At 43.6% G+C, this 19503-nt stretch overlaps 1 protein-coding gene and 1 long non-coding RNA gene across 2 annotated transcripts; both read left to right on the top strand.

Annotated features, from left to right (window-relative positions):
- Positions 1 to 2040: 2040 nt before the first annotated feature.
- Positions 2041 to 9365, top strand: LOC115115713 (NACHT, LRR and PYD domains-containing protein 3-like). Its single transcript, XM_065003434.1, has 9 exons — positions 2041 to 2216; positions 2334 to 2500; positions 2598 to 4398; positions 4482 to 4655; positions 6487 to 6660; positions 6738 to 6911; positions 7265 to 7438; positions 8587 to 8633; positions 8803 to 9365. Exons 1-9 carry the CDS (start codon positions 2056 to 2058, stop codon positions 9363 to 9365), a joined length of 3435 nt encoding a protein of 1144 aa, XP_064859506.1. The 5' UTR covers positions 2041 to 2055.
- Positions 9366 to 17922: 8557 nt separating this feature from the next.
- LOC135561713 (uncharacterized) lies at positions 17923 to 18482 on the top strand. Its single transcript, XR_010459615.1, has 3 exons — positions 17923 to 18007; positions 18173 to 18301; positions 18402 to 18482. It is a non-coding gene; the product is annotated as an uncharacterized LOC135561713 (long non-coding RNA).
- Positions 18483 to 19503: the final 1021 nt, after the last annotated feature.

The following is a 19503-nucleotide window of genomic DNA, read 5'->3' as shown; positions in this document are numbered from 1 at the left end:
AGGCATACTCGGCAGCTGAATTGCGTCCTTGTTGATGTTCCATGAGGTCTCCTATAGGAGGGAAAGCGATCGAATGAATACCTCTTTGAAGAGCGTGTGGAAATGGGTCTCGGATCTGAGTTCTGTGCTGTTGGCAGTCCATATGCCGGTGGCCCAATCCAGGGCTTTGCCTGTGAGTAGAGACACAACAAAATCCACCCTGCTCTTATCGATGGCGAAGTTAGTGGGGTTGTGCTCAATGTGTTTGCTGCATTGCATCAGAAATCCCTGACATTTCCCAGGCCAACCGTCATATTTTCCAGGCATGTGTATGAACGAAGGAGGCTATCGGTTACGATACCTGGCATCGGAGGAGAAGGGACAGGCTGGCGGAGAAGATTGCATATTTCCTCCATAAACTCCTCTTGCTGGGTTATGATACCTGGCATCAGAGGAGAAGGGACAGGCTGGCGGAGAAGATGGCACATTTCCGCCATAAGCTCCTCTTGCTGGGTTACGATACCTGGCATCGGAGGAGAAGGGACAGGCTGGCGGAGAAGATGGCACATTTCCTCCATAAACTCCTCTTGCTGGGTTAGGCGCCGCAGTAGCACCGCTGAATCCATTCCGTTTTTAGGTGAGCGGTAATGAATATTCAGGGAGAAGATTCACACGCAGAGCACAGCAGATGTTGATTAAGCCTTCACAGAAGGCAGGAATCATGGTCACAAGCAGTCAATGGTAAAACACAGGTAGAAAGTCCAAACAATCAAACACTACCTCACAAACATACAAACAGAAAGAACTGAACTAAATAGGGAGCTGATGAGACCAGATGAGAAACGAACAGAGGTGAAATCAATGAACATAAATGAAAGACAGAGCTACGTTCCAGAACACAAAGAAACAGGGCTACGTTCCAGAACACAAAGATACAGGGCTACGTTCCAGAACACAAAGAAACAGGGCTACGTTCCAGACCACAAAGAAACAGGGCTAAGTTCCAGAACACAAAGAAACAGGGCTAAGTTCCAGAACACAAAGAAACAGGGCTACGTTCCAGAACACAAAGAAACAGGGATACGTTCCATAACACAAAGAAACCGGGCTACGTTCCAGAACACAAAGAAACAGGGCTACGTTCCAGAACACAAAGAAAAAGGGCTACGTTCCAGAACAACAAAGAAACAGGGCTACGTTCCAGAACACAAAGAAACAGGGCTACGTTCCAGAACACAAAGAAACAGGGCTACGTTCCAGAACACAAAGAAACAGGGCTACGTTCCAGAACACAAAAAAAAGCAGAACCTTACACTTGGTATAGAACAAATACCTGCCAGCTATTTTAACTGTTTGTCATGTATCCTTGGTAAATGTTCATAATGTCTACTACCGTCTTTCAGTCTAAACTGTAATGTTCTTTTAGTTGTGTGTACCCCGGGTAGACTAGCTGCTGTTATGGAGTCAGGGGATCCAACCAGGTAGACTAGCTGCTGTTATGGAGTCAGGGGATCCAACCAGGTAGACTAGCTGCTGTTATGGAGTCAGGGGATCCAACCAGGTAGACTAGCTGCTGTTATGGAGTCAGGGGATCCAACCAGGTAGACTAGCTGTTGTTATGGAGTCAGGGGATCCAACCAGGTAGACTAGCTGTTGTTATGGAGTCAGGGGATCCAACCAGGTAGACTAGCTGTTGTTATGGAGTCAAGGGATCCAACCAGGTAGACTAGCTGTTGTTATGGAGTCAGGGGATCCAACCAGGTGGACTAGCTGTTGTTATGGACTCAGCTTATCAGGATCCAAGTCAAATCAAATGAATAACATATTGGACTGCGTATGTTTAAATGCAACATGAATTCTCTGATTTAACTCTTTGACCAAGGACAGTAAATGTGTTGTCATTGTTAATGGTTCTTCAATGTTCAGAAATATTGACTGTTCTGTTATGTCTTATTGTAGCTGAGTGAGCTGTGACTTACACCTAAAATGAGTCTCTCTGGGGAGAGAGAGGAGGAGACCACTGCCTCTAAAATTAGTCTCTCTGGGGAAAGAGAGGAGGGGAACACTGCTTCTAAAATGAGTCTATATGGGGAGAGAGAGGAGGGGACCACTGCCTCTAAAATGAGTCTATATGGGGAGAGAGAGGAGGAGACCACTGCCTCTAAAATGAGTCTCTCTGGGGGGAGAGAGGAGGGGACCACTGCCTCTAAAATGACCCAAGACACCAGTTCGAAGAGGTAAGAGATTAAATGTAAAATATACAGTTCTCTTAAAGATATAAGTGTTGTTGAAAGGAAGTAGATGAGGTATTGATTTGATTTTGATGAGGTGACCTGTCTCCCTGTTTTGTTCAGTGTCCAGAAGCCCAGAGCAGAGTCCCCTACAACCAGCCTGCTATCAATGAGGAGTGATCAGCCACCTGCTTTCAGCCAGGAACCATTACCAGATGACAATAAGGAAGTGGAGAGTTTGGACAGTGAGGATGCATTAAAGATCACACACAACCTTCTGGACAGAAGAAGTAAGACTGTGTTTCATATAATATTACAAAGAATGGTACAAAGGCCATTATAAAACACACAAACTTATGAGTCCCAACTCTCATTGTTTTCCTACAGGTCAAACTCTGCTGACAGTCCAACAAGAGATTAAGGCTAAACTGAAACACAAGTATCAACACATATCTGAAGGAATTGGACACCATGGAAACCAAAGTCTGTTCAAAGACATCTACACAGAGCTCTACATCACAGAGGGTGGAAGTGGAGGGCTCAATAATGAACATGAGGTTAGACAGATAGAGATGGCATCCAAGAAACAAACCACACAAGAGACACCAATCAAATGCAACGACATCTTCAAGCCTTTACCTGGACAAGACAAACCAATCAGAACTGTGCTGACAAAAGGAATCGCTGGTGTTGGAAAAACAGTCTCTGTGCAGAAAGTCATCCTTGACTGGGCAGAAGGAAAAGCAAATCAGGACATTCATTTCATGTTTCCTCTTCCTTTCCGTGATCTGAACCTGAAAAAGGACCAATACAGTCTGATGCAACATATATCCCACTACCTGTCAGAGCTGAAAGAGATTGACAGCATTGAAGATGGTGAAACCAAAACTGTTTTCATTTTTGATGGTCTGGATGAGTGTCGACTTCCTCTAGACTTCAAAAACAATGAGAAATGCTGTGATGTCACGAAGCCAACCTCAGTGGATGTTCTGCTGACAAACCTCATCAAGGGGAATCTGCTTCCCTCTGCTCTCCTCTGGATAACCTCACGGCCTGCAGCTGCCAATCAGATCCCTCCTGAGTGTGTTGACCAAGTGACAGAGGTACGAGGGTTCAATGATCCACAGAAGGAGGAATACTTAAGGAAGAAAATCAAAGATCAGAATCTGGCCAGTGAAATCATCAAACACATGAAGACGTCAAGGAGCCTCCACATCATGTGCCACATACCAGTCTTCTGTTGGATATCAGCCACTGTCCTTGAGATTATGCTGAAAGAGGCAGAGAAGGATGAAGTCCCCAAAACTCTGACCCAGATGTATTCACATTTCATTCTCATCCAAATCATTGCGAAGAACAAGAAGTACAACAAAGCCACAGAGACAAACCCAAAGGAACTGTCTCAGTCAGACAAAGAGATGATCCTGAAACTGGCAAAGCTGGCTTTCCAACAGCTGCAGAAGGGCAACCTGATCTTCTATGAGGAGGACCTGAGAGAGTGTGGCCTTGATGTCACAGAGGCGTCAGAGTACTCAGCATTGTGTACAGAGATCTTTAAAGAGGAATCTGGGCTGTACCAAGACAAGGTCTACAGCTTTCTGCATCTGAGCATTCAGGAGTTTCTAGCAGCAGTGCATGCTTTAGAATCTTGTCTGGACAAGAAGGAAAATGTTTTCTCCCCAACTAGTGATGATGAAGAGCAGGAGTCAATCCAGTTGTCTGACTTACACAGGAGAGCAGTGGACCAGGCCTTGAAGAGTGAGAATGGACACCTGGACCTGTTCCTCCGCTTCCTTCTGGGTCTCTCACTGGAGTCCAATCAGAATCTGTTACGAGGCCTTCTGACACAGACAGGAAGTACAACACAGACCAATGAGGAAACAGTTGAGAGAACAGTCAGGTACCTTTCAGACAAGATCAAGGAGGAATCCTCACCAGAAAGGATCATCAACTTGTTCCACTGTCTGAATGAACTTGGTGCCAACTCTCTAGTTGAAGACATGCAGAACTCCCTGCATTCAGGAACTCTTTCAGAAACAAGACTAAAACCTGACCAATGTTCAGCCCTGGCCTACCTGTTACTGATGTCAGAGGAGGTGCTGGAGAAGTTTAAACTGAAGAGATACAACACATCAGAGAAAGGTTATCAGAGGTTAATGCCGGTAGTGAAAACCTGCAAGAGAGCACTGTAAGTTCTGTTATTGAGTTGATGTATACAGTATCATTATAATGAAGGATTTGTATATCTAACAGATTATCTCCTCTCTCCAGACTGGATGGCTGTAAACTCACATATAAATCCTGTGAGACTCTGGTCTCAATTCACCAGACACCAAACTGCCCTCTGAGAGAACTGGACCTCAGCTACAATGACCTGGAAGACAGAGGAGTGAAGCTGCTCTGTGTTGGACTAACCAATCCACTCTGCAACATACAGACACTAGTGTGAGTTAAATATCTTCAGTATCCCCCATTTCTTTATTGTTTATTTATTCGTAGTTATTACATATACATAAAATGTGATAAATATCTAAAATAAATGTTACGACTCTCTTGGTGTGGCTGGCAGGATGGAACAATATCAGTCTAACACATAGGAGAGTAAACCTGCTAGTCTGGCATATTTATTCAAAATAATAGAATCACAAAGGTTCTCAAACTGTAACTGAAAACTAAAGGCTCTACTGATCTGAACCTAGAGTAAGACTTGAATGAAAACCAGCTCGGCTGCTACCCAGCTTCACTTGCAGTCTGGCTAGTTTTCCTGTGGAGACCACAATGTCCAGCCAGGAGCTCTCCCTTGCTGAACTAAAGCAACACCTTAAATGTCCCAGGAGCGTTGCTGCATAACGAGACTAAGTGGACTCAGGAGTGGATATTGCCCGGCAGCCTAGCTTGGCGGCAGCCTAGCTTGGCGGCAGCCTACAATGCTGGTTGTGGGGTGTTGCTGACACTCAAAACATTGGCTTTCCCCCGGCCACATTCCCGGAGGCACCACACAAAGGTTAAATATCTTGAGTGAGTTGGTATGTTTTTAACATGAGTTATTCCTCAGCATTGTTGAAGGCTCATTTCTGATTGGCTAGAAGGGCATTCTAGAATGCGCATTCAAATCAGATAACGGGACAGTTGGAAAAGATATGAGGACGCGATAAGCGCCTATACATGCAGAGAGGACATGCAACAAAGTTACAGAAAGCAAAACCGAAATTGGATACATTGTGAACACAGGACTAGCGAAGTCAATTGGATACATTGTGAACACAGGACGAGGGAAGTCAATTGGATACATTGTGAACACATGACTATAGCGATGTCAATTGGATACATTGTGAACACAGGTCCAGCGAAGATAGACTGATTGATTGATTCGTTTTTTTCAGATAATTGTTTTTTTCAGAGCATTTGATGACTTGATCATGAATTTCCCATGTCCCTACTGTTGCAGACATGACACTTTTGAGGGAGCATGCAATTGGCATGGTGACTACAAGAATGTCCACCAGAGCTGTTTCCAGAGAACTCTATGTTTATTTCTCTACCATAAGCCGCATCCAACTTCATTTTTAGGTTTGCTGATGTCAACTTTGTGAACCGAGTGCCCCATGGCGGCGGGAGGGTTATGGTATGGACAGGAATAAGCTACGGACAATGAACACAATTGCATTTTATCGATGGCAATTTGAAAAAGCACAGAGATACAGTGACGAGATCCTGAGGCCCATTGTCGTGCCATTCATCTGCCGCCATCAACTCATGTTTCAGCATGATAATGCACATTGGATCTGTACACCATTCCTGGAAGCTAAAACATTTCCCAGTTCTCTCATGTCCTGCATACTCACCAGACATGTCACCCATTGAGCATGTTTGGGATGCTCTGGATCGAAAGTGTACGACAGCGTGTTCCAGAGCCCGCCGATATCCAGCAACTTCGCAGAGCCATTGAAGAGGAGTGGAAGAACATTCCACAGGCCACAATAAACAGCCTGATCAACTCTATACGAAAGGAGATGTGTTGCGCTGCATGAGGCAAATGGTGGTCACTGGTTTTCGGAATTATATCTATATTCCCAGTCATGTGAAATTCATAGATTAGGGCCTAATGAATTCATTTCAATTAGTTGATTTCCTAATGAACTGTACCTCAGTTCAATCTTTGAAGTGGTTGCATGTTGAGTTTATATTTTTTGGTTCAATGTACTTTGCTGTCATTCTGCCTGCAGAGGTCCAGACTGTGTTAGAAACAGTGTATCACTATATCTCCTCTCTCCAGACTAGCCGGCTGTAACCTCACATATGAATCCTGTGAGATTCTGGCCTCAGCTCTGCAGACACCAAACTCCCCCGTAAGAGAACTGGACCTCAGCTACAATGACCTGGGAGACAGAGGAGTGGAGCTGCTCTGTGTTGGACTAACCAGTCCACTCTGCAACATACAGACACTAGTGTGAGTTAAATATCTTCAGTATGAGTTAATATGTGGATGTTTTATACGTGTTAATCATGTGTTCTTCTCCCCTCTAGTCTCGGTCAGTGTGGTCTGACAGAGGGTTGCTGTTCAGATCTGGCCTCAATCCTGAGTTCACCCAACTCACAACTGAAACAACTGGAGCTGAGAGACAATGACCTGCAGGACTCAGGAGTTACACTGCTGTCTGCTGGACTGAAGGATCCAGACTATAAACTACACACACTGGGGTAAGTACAGCTGTTTCAGTCAGGTTGGTACTGGGCTGAGTTACACTGCTGTCTGCTGGACTGGAGGATCCAGACTGTAAACTACACACACTGGGGTAAGTACAGCTGTTTCGGTCAGGTCGGTACTGAGCTGAGTTACACTGCTGTCTGCTGGACTGGAGGATCCAGACTGTAAACACACACTGGGGTAAGTACAGCTGTTTCAGTCAGGTCGGTACTGAGCTTAGTGAAATAAATACTCTGAAAATCTAATATTTCATCACAATGTTTGTGTCATGGACAAATGGATGGGTGTCCTACAAGATGATTGACACCAGTACACCAACCTAGACATCTGTTGTGTCTCTCTGTAGGCTGTCTGGCTGTCTGGTCACAGAGGAGGGCTGTGCTGCTCTGTCTTCAGCTCTGAGGTCAAACCCCTCCCACCTGAAAGAGCTGGACCTGAGCTACAATCACCCAGGAGACTCTGCAGGGGGACTGCTTTCAGCTGCTCTGGTGGATCCCACATATAAACTGATGAAGCTGAAGTAAGTCAGAATAGATTTCCTAATAGTGTGAGCAGTGGTTGTGTCATACAGGTGCAATACCAATGATGTGAGCCCTTTGGAATTACCTGGATTTCTGCATCAGTTGGTCATAAAAGTCACAACAACAGACAAACACAGTGTGCTTAAACTAATAACACACAAACTATTCTATTTGTATTGTCTATATTGAATACAGAATTGAACCATTCACAGTGTAGATTGGAAAAAGTATGTGAACCCCTAGGCTAATGACTTCTCCAAAAGCTAATTGGAGTCAGGAGTCAGCTAACCTGGAGTCCAATCAATGAGACGAGATTGGAGATGTTGGTTGGTTAGAGCTACGTTGCACTATAAAAAAAACTCACAAGATGTGAGTTTTCTATTCACAAGAAGCATTGAACAAAATAGATCTCAGAAGACCTAAGATCCCACCTGATGTGGGAGAGAGAGTGAGAGGGGGAGCCACGATATACACCCCAAAGGGGCCACATCGTGACAATGGTGTGTTCAATAAATACATGAAAACGTAGAATTGTTTGTGTGTTATTAGTATAAGCAGACTGTGTTTGTCTATTGTTGTTTAAATTTGATGACCAATTTATGCAGAATTCCAGGTAATTCCAAAGGGTTCACATACTTTTTCTTGCCACTGTATGTAGTGGAGTAGGTTCAGTAACATGAGGACATGATGGTAGAATTAAGGGGAAGTTTACTCAGCAGGCTGAGCACTCCAACACGGCATACATCATCACCACCTGAATACACTTCTTCTGCATCTCTGATATCCTGTTGGAAATGTACTCCATTCTGTATGCAGTAGGTAGGATAGAATACCTGTATGTCTCTAGTAATGAATTGTACTCCGTTCTGTACGCAGTAGGGTGGATAGAATACCTGTATGTCTCCGTTCTGCATGCAGTAGGTAGGATAGAATACCTGTATGTCTCTAGTAATGAATTGTACTCTGTTCTGTATGCAGTAGGTAGGATAGAATACCTGTATGTCTCTAGTAATGAACTGTACTCCGTTCTGTATGCAGTAGGTAGGATAGTAATGAACTGGGATAGTGCACCAGAACACAACAATATGGTTTAAATGTTGACTGCTTTATTAGGTCTTTGTCAGTCAATAACCTGTATCTCCTACAGTGTGGATCATGGCGGAGAGTGCAGGCTGAAATCAGGGCTGAGGAAATGTAAGTCTCTTCAATCCTAATTAACTGTATATTCAGAACTATAGTAACATAGTAACTAATCAATACTTGTTCTTCTTAATTAACTGTATATTCAGAACTATAGTAACTAATCAATACTTGCACTGTATATGAAGATGTGGTTTGATTAAACTCTCCTTTTTGTCTACAGATGCCTGTCATCTCACCCTGGACCCAAATACAGTAAACCCACACCTGATACTGTCTGAGGGGAACAGGAAGGTGACATGGGTGTTGGAGAAGCAACATTATGAAGACCATCCAGACAGATTTGATTGTCTTTTCCAAGTTCTCTGCAGAGAAGGCTTATCTGGAGGTCGTTATTACTGGGAGGTGGAGATGGACGGTGACCAGATTTACATCGGTGTGGTGTACAAAGGAATGAAGAGGAAGGGAGATGAGGATGACAGTTGGGTTGGACTCAATAGGAAGTCCTGGTGTTTATTCTGCTCTGATAGCGGTTATGACTTTTACCATCCCGGAGTCAGTGTCAGAAGATCCATCTCTGATCCTGTTCCTAACAGAGTTGGAGTGTATCTGGACTGGTCAGCTGGTACTTTGTCCTTCTATAGTGTGTCCTCCTCTGGTACACTGACACACCTTTACACAGAACACACCAGATTCACTGAACCCCTCTATCCTGGGTTTGGGTTTGAGGTTTCCTCCTCCTCAGTCACTCTGTGTCAGATAGACGATCGACACAATCAAAGGTGAGTCATCGATCTACGTAACAATCATTCTAGGTAACATAATAACAAAATCCTCATCAATCATCCTACCAGGAATCAAGGTAAGATCCAGATTCAGACACATTGATTTGACAATGGTTTAATATTCCAACAGGGGCAGGCAATAGACAGGTCGAGGCAGGCAGGGTTCAGTAAACCAGAGGTGGGGCAAAGGTACAGGTCGGCAGGCGGGCAGGCTCAGGGTCAGGGGCAGCCAGAGTGGTCAGGCAGGCTGGCTAAGAGTCAGGACAGCAAAGGGTCAAAACCAGAAGGGCGAGAAAAGAGAGACTGGGAAAAGCAGGAGCTGAGAGCAAAACCACGACTGACTTGACAAACAAGACGAACTGTCAACGGACAAACAGAGAACACAGGTATAAATACACAGGGGGTAATAGGGAAGATGGGAGACACCGGGGGGGGGGGGGGTGGAGCCAATCACAAGGACAGGTGAAACAGATCATGGTGTGACAGGACGCCCCCTCTAGGGGCGCATACCTGGTTGACCGTGGTGTCAGCGTTGAAAATCTGTGATGAGGCCTAGGTCCGGGATGTCCCTGGCAGGGACCCAGCACCTCTCCTCTGGGCCATAACCCTCCAAGTCAACCTGGTACTGGAACCCCCTGCCCCAAGGTCGAATCTTCAGGAGATGCCTCACTGTGTAAGCCGGTAGAGGGGTGGGCCTGGAAACACCAGAGACAAAGGTCTGTGAGACATTGGTTTGAGTCTGGACACATGAAAGGTGGAATGTATACAAAGGGTACAGGGCAACAGAAGAAGAACAGCAGAGGGGCTTATAATCTTGGAGATTGGGAATGGGGCCGATAAACTTGCGGGAGAGTTTGTGGGATTCCACCCGGAGCGGCAGATCCTGGGTGGATAGCCATACCTTCTGCCCAAGACGATACCGGGGAGCCGGGGTCCGATGGTGATCCGCTTGTCGTCGATACCTGGAGGTGGTCTTGAGGAGGGCCGACCGGGCTCTCCTCCAGGTACGGCGACAGCGGCGGACAAACATCTGGGCAGAAGGTACGCTGATCTCTTCCTCCTGCTAGCGGAGACCAGGCAGCGCAGAGTAGTCTCAAGATCCTGTTTGGCTCGCTCCGACTGTTACCTATCGAACAGTGCCTCCGTGCCTCAGTGCCTCCAACGAGTCCTGCCAAAGCTGGATTAGTTTCCGGGGGGCCTCTCACCCGGAGAACGGGGCATCAAAAAACCTTCCTCATGTCTCCCACGAACCCCTCCAGACTAGCGCATTTGGCCGGCTGTTGTTCCCACATGGCAGTATCCCAGGTGAGAGCTCTCCCGGACATCAGCGTGATAAGGTAGGCTATCTTAGAGTGATCCGAGTGGAAGGAGGAAGGCTGAAGTTCGAAGACGAGGGCACACTGAGCTAGGAATGCCCGAAAGGTGCTCGGCTCTCCATTGAAATGTTCTGTAGGAGGTAAGCGGGGCTCCCGAGAAGGTGGAGTGACCGATCAGACGGCGCTGCTAGCAGCTGAGTTGCTGAGGCTGCCTCCCAGACAACCCGTGGAATTGCTCCAGCAGGTCATGGCATTCAGCCAACGTTTGGACCCCCCTCGGAGTACAATTCATTACTAGAGACATACAGGTATTCTATCCTACCTACTGCGACCTAGCAATTCCTCGTGCCTATCGATGGTGGCTTACTGGGTGGAGATAGCGTTGTGCAACTGGCTGGGTCAGTCATGGCCAGTTCATATTATCAGGAATCAGGGTAAGACCCAGATGCAGACACATTGAATTGACAATAGTTTAATATTCCAACAGGGGCAGGCGATAAACAGCTCAAAGCAGGCAGGGGTCAGTAAACCAGAGGTGGGGCAACAGTACCAAACGGCAGGCAGGCTCAGGGTCAAGGTCAACAATCCAGAGGTGGGGCAAATGTACAGGTCGGCAGGCAGGCTCAGGGGTAGGCAGAGTGGTCAGGCAGGTGGTCTAAGAGTCAGGACCGGCAAGGGTCAAAACCAGAAGGGCGAGAAAAAGAGTGACTGGGAAAAGCAGGAGCTGAGAACAAAAACGCTGGTTAACTTGACAAACAAGACGAACTGGCAACAGACAAACAGAGAACACAGGTATAAATACACTGGGGATAATGGGGAAGATTCAATCCACCTCATCCACGGTGAAAGGTGTTTTGTCAGGGGACTCATCTGAAGTCAGAACTGTCGACGTGCCAACTTCTGTTTGTAGTGTCAGAACCGGTTTGGCTACAAACTCATCTGACCCCACAATGGAAAGGGGAGATTTTCACGAACACGATGGTGTTCTCCATTTGAAGGTAGTGTTGTCACTAACCCCCAAAAAGGGGTTAATCACTATGTGTAAAACATATTGCCAAAGCTTTCTTATATCTCCTACATGTAGGAAAGACACTTCAAAACCTTGTCTTATGATTCATTTATTTGACCGTCTTCTATGTATGTGTTCTTCAGTGTGTTTCTATGGTCTTAGATTAGTAGTAGTGGTGTGTGTTAATGTGTTCTGTTGGACCTACAGACAGTTAGATTAGTAGTAGTGGTGTGTATTAATGTGTTCTGTTGGACCTACAGACAGTTAGATTAGTAGTAGTGGTGTGTTTTAATGTGTTCTGTTGGACCTACAGACAGTTAGATTAGTAGTAGTGAATGTGGAATGTGTTCTGTTGGACCCACAGACAGTTAGATTAGTAGTAGTGGTGTGTGTTAATGTGTTCTGTTGGACCCACAGACAGATAGATTAGTAGTAGTGGTGTGTTTTAATGTGTTCTGTTGGACCCACAGACAGATAGATTAGTAGTAGTGGTGTGTTTTAATGTGTTCTGTTGGACCCACAGACAGATAGATTAGTAGGAATCAGGTGTGTTTTAATGTGTTCTGTTGGACCCAGACAGTTAGATTAGTAGTAGTGGTGTGTTTTAATGTGTTCTGTTGGACCTTCAGACAGTTAGATTAGTAGTAGTGGTGTGTTTTAATGTGTTCTGTTGGACCCACAGACAGTTAGATTAGTATGTAGCTGGTGTGTTTTAATGTGTTCTGTTGGACCCACAGACAGTTAGATTAGTAGTAGTGGTGTGTTTTAATGTGTTCTGTTGGACCTACAGACAGTTAGATTAGTAGTAGTGGTGTGTCCTTAATGTGTTCTGTTGGACCTACAGACAGTTAGATTAGTAGTAGTGGTGTGTTTTAATGTGTTCTGTTGGACCTACAGACAGTTAGATTAGTAGTAGTGGTGTGTTTTAATGTGTTCTGTTGGATACAGATTAGTAGTAGTGGTGTGTTTTAATGTGTTCTGGGAATTGAGCTCCATTGGACCTACAGACAGTTAGATTAGTAGTAGTGGTGTGTGTTAATGTGTTCTGTTGGACCCACAGACAGTTAGATTAGTAGTAGTGGTGTGTTTTAATGTGTTCTGTTGGACCTACAGACAGTGGATTAGTAGTAGTGGTGTGTTTTAATGTGTTCTGTTGGACCCACAGTTAGATTAGTAGTAGTGGTGTGTTTTAATGTGTTCTGTTGGACCCACAGACAGTTAGATTAGTAGTAGTGGTGTGTGTTAATGTGTTCTGTTGGACCTACAGACAGTTAGATTAGTAGTAGTGGTGTGTTTTAATGTGTTCTGTTGGACCTACAGACAGTTAGATTAGTAGTAGTGGTGTGTGTTAATGTGTTCTGTTGGACCTACAGACAGTTAGATTAGTAGTAGTGGTGTGTTTTAATGTGTTCTGTTGGACCCACAGACAGTTAGATTAGTAGTAGTGGTGTGTTTTAATGTGTTCTGTTGGACCCACAGACAGTTAGATTAGTAGTAGTGGTGTGTTTTAATGTGTTCTGTTGGACCTACAGACAGTTAGATTAGTAGTAGTGGTTCGTGACCGTTCTGTTGGACCTACAGACAGTTAGATTAGTGGTGTGTTTTAATGTGTTCTGTTGGACCCACAGACAGTTAGATTAGTAGTAGTGGTGTGAGGTTCTGTTGGACCCACAGACAGTTAGATTAGTAGTAGTGGTGTGTTTTAATGTGTTCTGTTGGACCTACAGACAGTTAGATTAGTTGTAGTAGTGGTGTGTTAATTCTGTTGGACCCATTAGTAGTAGTGGTGTTCTTTAATGTGTTCTGTTGGACCTACAGACAGTTAGATTAGTAGATGGTGGTTTTAATGTTCTGTGGACCCAGACAGTTAGATTAGTAAGTGGTGTGTTTTAATGTGTTCTGTTGGACCCATGTGTTAGTAGTTGGTGTGTTTTAATGTGTTCTGATGGACACATTGACAGTTAGATTAGTAGTAGTGGTGTGTTTTAATGTGTTCTGGTGTGGACCTACAGACAGTTAGATTAGTAGTAGTGGTGTGTTTTAATGTGTTCTGTTGGACCTACAGACAGTTAGATTAGTAGTAGTGGTGTGTTTTAATGTGTTCTGTTGGACCTACAGACAGTTAGATTAGTAGTAGTGGTGTGTTTTAATGTGTTCTGTTGGACCTACAGACAGTTAGATTAGTAGTAGTGGTGTGTTTTAATGTGTTCTGTTGGACCTGAGACAGTTAGATTAGTAGTAGTGGTGTGTTTTAATGTGTTCTGTTGGACCTACAGACAGTTAGATTAGTAGTAGTGGTGTGTTTTAATGTGTTCTGTTGGACCCACAGACAGTTAGATTAGTAGTAGTGGTGTGTTTTAATGTGTTCTGTTGGACCTACAGACAGTTAGATTAGTAAGTGGTGTTTTAATGTGTTCTGTTGGACCCACAGACAGATAGATTAGTAGTAGTGGTGTGTTTTAATGTGTTCTGTTGGACCCACAGACAGTTAGATTAGTAGTAGTGGTGTGTTTTAATGTGTTCTGTTGGACCCACAGACAGTTAGATTAGTAGTAGTGGTGTGTTTTAATGTGTTCTGTTGGACCTACAGACAGTTAGATTAGTAGTAGTGGTGTGTGTTAATGTGTTCTGTTGGACCTACAGACAGTTAGATTAGTAGTAGTGGTGTGTTTTAATGTGTTCTGTTGGACCTACAGACAGTTAGATTAGTAGTAGTGGTGTGTTTTAATGTGTTCTGTTGGACCCACAGACAGTTAGATTAGTAGTAGTGGTGTGTTTTAATGTGTTCTGTTGGACCCACAGACAGTTAGATTAGTAGTAGTGGTGTTTTTAATGTGTTCTGTTGGACCTACAGACAGTTAGATTAGTAGTAGTGGTGTGTTTTAATGTGTTCTGTTGGACCCACAGACAGTTAGATTAGTAGTAGTGGTGTGTTTTAATGTTAATGTTAGTTCTGTTGGACCCACAGACAGTTAGATTAGTAGTAGTGGTGTGTTTTAATGTGTTCTGTTGGACCCACAGACAGTTAGATTAGTAGTAGTGGTGTGTTTTAATGTGTTCTGTTGGACCTACAGACAGTTAGATTAGTAGTAGTGGTGTGTTTTAATGTGTTCTGTTGGACCCACAGACAGTTAGATTAGTAGTAGTGGTGTGTGTTAATGTGTTCTGTTGGACCCACAGACAGTTAGATTAGTAGTAGTGGTGTGTGTTAATGTGTTCTGTTGGACCTACAGACAGTTAGATTAGTAGTAGAGGTGTGTTTTCATGTGTTCTGTTGGACCTATAGACAGTTAGACCGTATGTATGTATGCTATATCAAGCCTTTATAAGTTATATTTCGTTTAATCACTGTCCTCCTGCTTGTCCATCACCAGCGACCATGGTGGAGAGAGTTGGATCAAGCCTGGACCTGAGGACACCAGAGACCATGGTGGAGAGAGTTGGATCAAGCCTGGACCTGAGGACACCAGAGACCATGGTGTAGAGAGTTGGATCAAGCCTGGACCTGAGAACACCAGAGACCATGGTGGAGAGAGTTGGATCAAGCCTGGACCTGAGAACACCAGAGACCATGGTGGAGAGAGTTGGATCAAGCCTGGACCTGAGGACACCAGAGACCATGGTGGAGAGAGTTGGATCAAGCCTGGACCTGAGACATGTGAGTTAACTGATAATTGTTTTTAAAATCAAAATATGCAAAAAAAAAAACATTCATTATAGTTTAGTCCCAGGAACACAATCATGATCTATTTGGTGAAAACAAACTTAAAGGTAGATTCAGCGATATGACGTAACAAACTTAAAGGTAGATTCAGCGATATGACGTAACAAACTTAAAGGTAGAGTCAGCGATATGACGTAACAAACTTAAAGGTAGATTCAGCGATATGACGTAACAAACTTAAAGGTAGATTCAGCGATATGACGTAACAAACTTAAAGGTAGATTCAGCGATATGACGTAACAAACTTAAAGGTAGATTCAGCGATATGACGTAACAAACTTAAAGGTAGAGTCAGCGATATGACGTAACAAACTTAAAGGTAGAGTCAGCGATATGACGTAACAAACTTAAAGGTAGATTCAGCGATATGACGTTACAAACTTAAAGGTAGAGTCAGCGATATGACGTAACAAACTTAAAGGTAGATTCAGCGATATGACGTAACAAACTTAAAGGTAGAGTCAGCGATATGACGTAACAAACTTAAAGGTAGATTCAGCGATATGACGTAACAAACTTAAAGGTAGATTCAGAGATATGACGTAACAAACTTAAAGGTAGATTCAGATTCAACAAACTTAAAGGTAGAGTCATATGACGTAACAAACTTAAAGGTAGAGTCAGTGATATGACGTAACAAACTTAAAGGTAGATTCAGCGATATGACGTAACAAACTTAAAGGTAGAGTCAGCGATATGACGTAACAAACTTAAAGGTAGAGTCAGCGATATGACGTAGATGCACAAAGTAAACAGCATAATGGGTGAACTTCCATAACAACTAAGAGTATTGGAGAGCAAGGATAACCTTCTCTGCTGTTTTGGTCCCGTGACTACCACTCTGTAAGAGAGTGAAGAGAACCCTTGCACCTGGGCAGATACTGTGTGTGACTGTGTGAGAGAGAAGTCAGGCATCTTGCTCATCACAATATCTGTGGTGCTGCTCGTACAACATCATTTAGCTGATTCTACCTTTAAGCTCTAATCCTAGAATCTACCAGAAATCAGACCCCAACATCTACAAAACATTATATATTATTATATTATATGAGTTATTTACATTTTTATTACAAGTCTATTTAATAATTATTAATTCATTATTACATGAGATTGTCCATTTTAAATAACAACTACTTTTGACTTCAGGGATTCCTCAGAGCTGTAAGACTTGTGACCATGTTGAGGTAAGTCATTATGTCAATTCTTACTTTTACATACCTGCAGGAGTCAGGCACTGTCTCAAAGCCAGGTGTGTACTGACCAACCATTCATACTGGGATATAGACAGTCCTGTGTTCTGCTTTAGTAATATAAACACAGTCTCAAAGCCAGGTGTGTTCTGACCAACCAATCATACTGGGATATAGACAGTCCTGTGTTCTGCTTTAGTAATATAAACACAGTCTCAAAGCCAGGTGTGTACTGACCAACCATTCATACTGGGATATAGACAGTCCTGTGTTCTGCTTGTAGTCATGCAGGATTTTAGCTGTTTTCATATTTTATCATTAGACAGTTTAATTGATAAATCCCCAGCATTCCATGTAACATTGAATAAATACATTTGATTAGTTACTTTGGTTTAATTGACCAGTTTCCCGGACACATTAAGTCTTGTCCTGGACCTTAAAGAACTTTGTATTGAAACTTCCATTGAGCATGCTTTTTAGTCCAGCACTAGACTCAATTTGTGTCCAGGAAACAGGCCCCATATGTATTACTGACATGCTTGTCCTTGTTCAGGACTCCACACACAGACTTCAGATTGAACCCATGACTTCCACTGTCCAGGGAGTGACAATGTTCAGGTAAAATATCTACTTGTAACATTTCATTCCACCTGCTAGTGTATTTCCCCATTACCTTTGGGAATAGTCTTCTAATCCAACCTTTCCATTTGACCCTCTCTACCATATCTTGTTGTTGCTCTCAGGCACAAGACACCCAAAGGGAGTTATGAGTGCACAGTGTCTGGGCTCCGCTGGCTGTGTGAGAGAGATGTCATTCTGAAGTATCACTTCAGGAACTGGGAACCCTACAGTCAACTTCTGAAAGGCATGCAGTACACACAAGGTGGTCCATTGCTGGACATTACTATGGAGTTAGGTGAACTGGAGGAAGTTCATCTGCCACACTGTTTCTGTTTAGGTAAAACCATATAGAAATAGTATTCAGAAAGACATTTCCATGTAACTGAGTTTCACTTCCTGAGTTAATGAATTAACTGTTCTGGGAGTTTGAGTTTACTGTGATCTGGTACTGCATATTCTTTGTGTTTTAGTTGGATGAATAATACAATATTTGTCTTTGTCTCCTTTGTATTGTGTTGTTCAGGGACCAACCCTTCCCTGAGGAATGAGATGAAGATTCTTCATGTAGAGGAACATGGAGTGTCTTTAGAGGAAGTGCATGAGGTCACCAGATTCCATGCTAAGATTCTCCATCCCAAGTTCTCAGCTATCTCTGTTATACTGAGCTATATCCTTTCATGGAACGTAGATGTCCACTGTGAGCTGATGCTCTATCTTACAGTGAAAAGGGAAACATTAATTCCACGCCTATACCTGTTCCCTAGTGACCCCGGCCAAATACAGGTGAGGGACCATTATTATAGAGATGACCTTAAGACCTTAACTAACCACTGGTGCAGTTTATGTTGACACTCATTACATGAAGATAAGTGTGTTGCCAGTTTTCTGAATAATGTTTGAGTAAGACTATACATTGACTGGCTGGGTATTCCATGCCTCGTTTCGCAGGCTGTGGAACAACAGGAAATAAAGTTTCAAGGATCTAAAAGGTTTCCCAACACAAGACCAGAGCGGTCCTTCAAACTGAAGAGTTCCTTCAGACTGAACATTCCCTGTTCTACCTCCATCAATCCACCGGTACAGTTTTAGTAGACTAAGAACATGAATCTGATATTTAAGTCACATTTCAATGCATTGATCTCTCTCTCTCTCTTTCACCATCTCTCTCTCCCTCCAGAGGATTCATCTCATACATAGAGACACCACACCAAGCTTTTTCAGGGCGGTTGTGAAAATGACAGGGATTGACATTGCGATGGAATTATTTGGTGATGATGAGACGACAGCGTGGAAAGAAATAGTACCAACAGGTAGGAGCCTATGTCAATCATAACTTTGTACTTTAGTACCAGATGTTATTTAGAGTGATATAACCTAATTTTGTTTATCTTTCAGATGAATACGTCACTGACACCCGTTCAACTAGTAAGTAACCATGAGAGTTACAGAGCATTCGGAAAGTATTCAGACCCCTTGACTTTTGCCACTTTTTCTTACGTTACAGCCTTGTTCTAAAATCGATTCAATTGTTTTCTTTCCTCATCAATCTACACACAATACCCCATAATGACATCACAATACCCAATAATGACATCACAATACCCCATAATGACATCACAATACCCCAGAATGACAAAGCAAAAACAGATTTTTACATAAGTATTCAGAACCTTTACTCAGCATAGAGTTTCTCCCATTCTTCTCTGCATATCCTTTCAAGCTCTGTCAGGTTGGATGGGGAGTGTTGCTGCACAGCTATTTTAAGGTCTCTCCAGAGATGTTAGATCGGGTTCAAGTCTCTCATGGACATTCAGAGACTTGTCCCCAAGTCACTCCTGTATTTTCCTGACTGTGTGCTTAGGGATGTTGTCCTGTTGGAAGGTGAACCTTCGCCTCAGTCTAAGGTCCTGAGCGCTCTGGAGTAAGTTTTCATCAAGGATCTCTCTGTTCTTTAGTCCGTTCATCTTTCCCTTGATCCTAACTTGTCCCCCAGTCGCTGTCACTGAAAACATCCCCACAGTATGATGCTGCCACCTCCATGCTTCACTGTAGGGATGGTGACAGGTTTCTTCCAGATGTGAAGCTTGGCATTCAGGCCAAAGAGTTCAATCTGGGTTTCATCATACCCAGAGAATCTTGTTCCTGGTCTGAGAGTCTTATCATGCTTTTGTCAATCTCCAAGCAGGCTGTCATGTGTCTTTTACTGAGGAGTGGTTTCCGTCTGGCCACTCTGACATAAAGGCCTGATTGGTGGAGTGCTGCAGAGATGGTTGTCCTTA

The sequence above is a fragment of the Oncorhynchus nerka genome, linkage group LG18, assembly GCF_034236695.1.
Source record: "Oncorhynchus nerka isolate Pitt River linkage group LG18, Oner_Uvic_2.0, whole genome shotgun sequence".
Lineage (NCBI taxonomy): Eukaryota > Metazoa > Chordata > Actinopteri > Salmoniformes > Salmonidae > Oncorhynchus > Oncorhynchus nerka.
This window is presented reverse-complemented; position numbering and strand designations above follow the sequence as displayed.